The following is a 4,726-nucleotide window of genomic DNA, read 5'->3' on the forward strand; positions in this document are numbered from 1 at the left end:
CAGGAGACTCGCTTGAGCCCAGGAATTGGAGGTTGCTGTGAGCTGTAATGCCACGGCACTCTACCCAGGGGGACAGCTTGAGGCTCTGTCTCAAAAAAACAAACAAACAACAACAACAAAAAAAACTAGTCCTTCTTCAGCACCTGCTGCTCCTTCTGGTGAGAGATGATGTTTCCTTGGCCATAGGGAGGGCCAGTGACCCAGACTGGCCTGGTGGGACTTCTGTATTAATAACCAGAGTTGGGGGAAAGAGCTCCTTTCTTTCTGGCGCTGGGACTGTAAGGATGCAAGCCTAGTGCTGCTTGCAGCCAAGTTTCCACCCTCAGGAGACAGCCAGGTGAGAATATAGCAGCCTTGCAGAGGATCAAGAGAGGGAAAAAGGGCCCCGATAGTGTTCGTACTCCCTGTTTGAACTCCCTGGCATCCCCAGGCCAGTGGCCTGGCCATGTGAGCAAACATATTTCCTTTTGCTAAGGATCCTGCAGTTCACATTGGCTTTCTGTTACTTGCAACCCAGGAGTCCTGTCTGGCCAGAACTTTGAATTCTGAACCAGAATTCAAACCCTGGTTTATAGGAATTCAAGACATGCTCGTGACAGCTTGCTCTTCCATTGTGATGATTACAGTAAGCCTTGTGGCTTATCAGGAGATCAAGTTAGAAAGGGATTGGCATGCAATGGAGTTGTATGCAAAGCCTACACATGAAGGAAGAGAGCCTTGAAGCACCACTGGGGGGATTTAACTGGGCAGAAAGCAGCAGGAGGGTAGGGTTAGAGGCCTGCAGGTGCTACTGAGAAAGACCCTGCAGGGAGTTGAGGTACTCAGCTTACTGAAGGCAGAGGAAGAGAGGGAAGGGGGTTGGATTTTCAGAATGGGCAGATACTCAGGGAGTAACTGTGACAGCTCAGGGGTCTGACACAAGTAACCAGCATAGAGGCCCCACCCTGCCCCTTCCTCTCAGTGACCATCATGGCAAAACCTCTAAAAGAAGACGGTGACAACCTCCTGAAGATGGATAAGGGAGAATAAGGGCCCTTAGTGTTTTGCTCTGAAACCTCCAAACTGGGCAAAGAACTTAGTACAAGGAATAAAGGGATTCTAAAAGCCTTGGGAAACACTTAGGTGTGTGTCTCTGGAAGTCATGGGCATATACGGACATATTAGGGGCTCAGGAACTATTTTTTACTTAGGAAGCATCTCAGTCAAAGGGAATCCTTATCATTAGTCAGCCTAACTTAGCAGGGCAAGAAAACAAAAACGCAAGCCCATGGCAGACGCCCAGGTTGGGAACAAGACTGGCCAGTGTCTGACTGGTTTTCTTCTCTTGGGACTCTGACTACAGGAGGCAGATCATTAAAGGTAGAGGCAGCCTCTCCACCCCCCCCCCATCCTGGGGATGAGAAAACTTGTCCCAAGGTCCTGAGTCCACACATTGAGCCCCCAGCCTGTGCCAGCTCTTGGTCTCAATCACCAGCAACTCCTGCTGGGAGTAATGGTGAAAGCACAATGGCCAGTAATCTGCAAGAAGGTGATCTCTCCTCCATATCTACCATGTGGGGAAACTGATACCATGACAGGTGGGGAGTGCGTACCATATGGTGAAAATCAGCAGCCTCCGCAGGACTGCCTATCGGAAAAGGAAGGGGTCTCATCTGAAAAAGTCAAGCAATGACCCATGAATTGGGTTATTTAAAAAGATAAATTTAACTGTGGTAGAAACAGCTAAAAGAAGCTAATGTGATTGTCTCTGGTGCCAAGGAGAGATGGAACAGGGGACTGCTGTTTTTTAAAGCTGTAAGCCCTTCTGTGTTATTTGATTTAATCATGTGCATTAACTACAATACTTTGATCGTAATATAAAAACTGTCAACAGATCAGGTAGAATGAAATGGGTTACCTTGATAGGTAGTGAGCATTTTGTCAACAGAGATATATAAGCAAAGTGTGGCTGTAGCAGAGGGGACCCAAGGATCCTAAGAACTGGAAAAGATGATTCTGTCTACTGTCTCAAACAGGTGATAGTGGGAATGGACCCAGGGGTTCCACTGAGGGGGCAGAGATACCCTTGTAGAGAACCCCTCACACTATATTCTGTAACACCCTGGCTGCTGGGGAGCCCATACAGGAATACAGAGGGAACTACCCCTCAGCAGCTAACATGGAGTAGGAAGAACAAAACCCCTGGATTTTGGCTCTGGTTTTTGTCAGCAAATAACATAACCTCTTTGGGTCTCAGTTTCCGCACCCGTACATTGGAAGTGATATTAGGCAGCTCATTGTAGAGGCTAAGTAAGATGCTAGACATGGGAGGCCCGCATGTGAGATAAAGTGGTGACCATAACTGACTAATCTGGCTACCAGAGAGGGCAGGCAAAGACCCCCAACTTGGCAGAGATCCAGAACAAAGACATCCCTCAGGTAGGGGTGGCTCCATGAAGAGGAGAGCTGACAACTGGACTGGATAGAAGCCACAGCACAAGTACAGGCCTGCACACAGAGCTGGGAATCAGACTCAGTTCTCAGGCTCCTTAGCCCATCCTGGCCTGTTTCCTCAACAATAAAATAAATGTAACTCATAGGCCAAGCTGAGACTTAGAAGAGTTAATGGGTCTACACTTTATATACCTTATAAATTATTTCTAAGTGAAAAAGGAAACAGTCTGCAGTTTCTTAGTTGATGTGCCCCCAGTAGCAGGTATGATCCCAAATTATACCACAAAATTCCTAAAATCAACTCTGAGCACACAAGTACTCAAAAACCTTCCATGGCTCTCCAGTGCCTATGAAACAAAGACTGTATCCTTAACCTGTCATTTAAGACAGTAACTAGGGTGAGGCAAGTGAGCCACGTATGGCTTAACATTTGAGTAGACAGTCACTCCCAGGGTCCTAATGCCTTTACCTTAAATTGTGCTCTGTAGGCCCTCACTCTAGTCCCAGCCCTGCTGCCATTAAAGGGCCTTCACTATCAGTCTGCATCCTCCTTTCACTTCCTTTATACACAGAAAGCTCCAGCCTCAATACACTGCTTGTCTTTCCCTACACTCTTTCCCTAGCTGGAACAGTTTTTCTTCCCTGCATCCTCTATGAAGTCCTCTGAGACTCAGCTCAAGCGCTACTTCTTCCACGAAGCCCTCCAAGATGACCTCTCACCTGCCCCTTGGGCTATATCCCTCCTGGTCCCTACTGGACTGTAAGCCCCTCTCAGTTTCACCTTGCCCACCCCTTAGTGCCTGGCACACAGCTGGGCACACTAGAGGTGCTTAACGAACGCCCGCTGCACGCGATAAACGTTTCTGGTCAGTAAAACCGGACGAAGGCAGAATGGAGCTCTGCCTGGTCTCAACTAGATAATCCAAAAACGTTTCCTTTTTTGTGAGAGAAGGGTTCCTCATTCATCCATCCAGAGATGGGAGCTGCCACCCTCTGATGTCTCTTCCATAACATTCTCTCCTTCTTGGGTTCTCCAGGGCAAGGCGTGAGCCTCCTGATTAACAGCAGAATCCAAGTCCTATTCAGGGCTGGGGACCCCGAAAACTTGGAGGCGGCAGCCCAAACTTGCAGATGAGTTGGAGGCCCAAATGAACTAACGTGCGTCTTCCGAGCCCACCACCCCCACCCACTTCCCTGACCCCTGGAGAGCTCTCCCCAGCAGCGCGACCGTCCTAGCCTGGGACCGGTCGTGGGAGATTGCGCGGGAAAAACCCAAACTCTGGAAGGGGGCTCCTCCACCAAGCGACAGCAGAGGGGGGGGTTCTCTGAGCCTCGCTGGGCCCGAAGTTCCCCAGGAAGCAAAAGGAACGCGAAGGCGGGGCTCGGGCGAGCAGCCCTGAGGGCAGCGCGCCTCCGAGCCCCCCGGGTCCCTCTACACCGGCCCGTGCCGCAGGAAAGTCTGCCCCCGGCCGCCCTCTCCCGGTCACGAGGGTGAGAACCCTGGGCCAGTGGCCAGGCGTCGAGCATTCCCGCTCCACCCGGCCGGCGCGCGCCCACCTGGTCTGCAGGAAGGAGGTGCCCGGACCGCCCGCCGCTCCCGGGTGCTGCCGCCTCCGCGCTGCCGCTTCCATGGCTGCCCCGTTGGCCTGCCCCTGGGCCCTGCCTTCCTGGGGAATAGTCCGCCACAGCTTCTCTGGCTGAGGCGACCGCAAATACCGAGCGCGGGGGCGGGCCGGGGCGAGAAGGCAGGAGAGCCCTGGGCCGGGTCAGGAGCCGCGAGGCGGGCGGGAGGAGGAAGAGAGCCGGAGGGAGGAAGGAAAAGGAGGCGGGGGCGGGGCGAGAAGGCGGGGCCAGCTGTGCTCGGGGAAGGGGGCGTGGCGAGGGCGGTGTCCTCGGCCTACAGCGGAGGCCGCGGATCGGCTCTAGGGGAGCGCGTGACCGGAAGGGGTCCGCGATCTGTCCGGGTTCTCGGCGTTGGGGACAGGAATCTTAACCTAGGTTGTCTAAGGCCGGGGTATTGGGCTGGGGCGGAGTCGGGACCTGGGAAAGACTAAGTTGACTCAGATGCTCCTCCGGGGAGGAAGGGAGGCGGAATTTCTCTCGTTCTTACGGTCAGGAAGGCCTGTGGTTTCATGTACTTCCAGGCTGTGCTAGGCGCCTTCTTCCTCAGATGAAAGCAGTCTCTTCTTAAAATGTGGCTCTTGATGTTAGGAGCTAGGTATAGTCTGTGGTCTAGGAGGGTAGGACACAGGAAAGCGGCAAATTCTCTCCAAGGTGAGTGGAGGTGGTCCAG

At 52.7% G+C, this 4,726-nt stretch overlaps 1 protein-coding gene across 1 annotated transcript in view; it reads right to left on the reverse strand.

Moving 5' to 3' along the window:
- Window positions 1–4,191, reverse strand: part of CLN6 (CLN6, transmembrane ER protein) — an 18,650-nt gene extending 14,459 nt beyond the window's left edge. The window contains exon 1 of the mRNA XM_003784459.3: window positions 3,991–4,191. Coding sequence (XP_003784507.1) covers window positions 3,991–4,064 — 74 coding nt within the window. The 5' untranslated portion in view covers window positions 4,065–4,191. The remainder of the gene's footprint in view (window positions 1–3,990) is intronic.
- Window positions 4,192–4,726: the final 535 nt, after the last annotated feature.

Source organism: Otolemur garnettii, unplaced genomic scaffold, assembly GCF_000181295.1.
Source record: "Otolemur garnettii isolate 467f Iridium unplaced genomic scaffold, OtoGar3 scaffold00011, whole genome shotgun sequence".
NCBI lineage: Eukaryota > Metazoa > Chordata > Mammalia > Primates > Galagidae > Otolemur > Otolemur garnettii.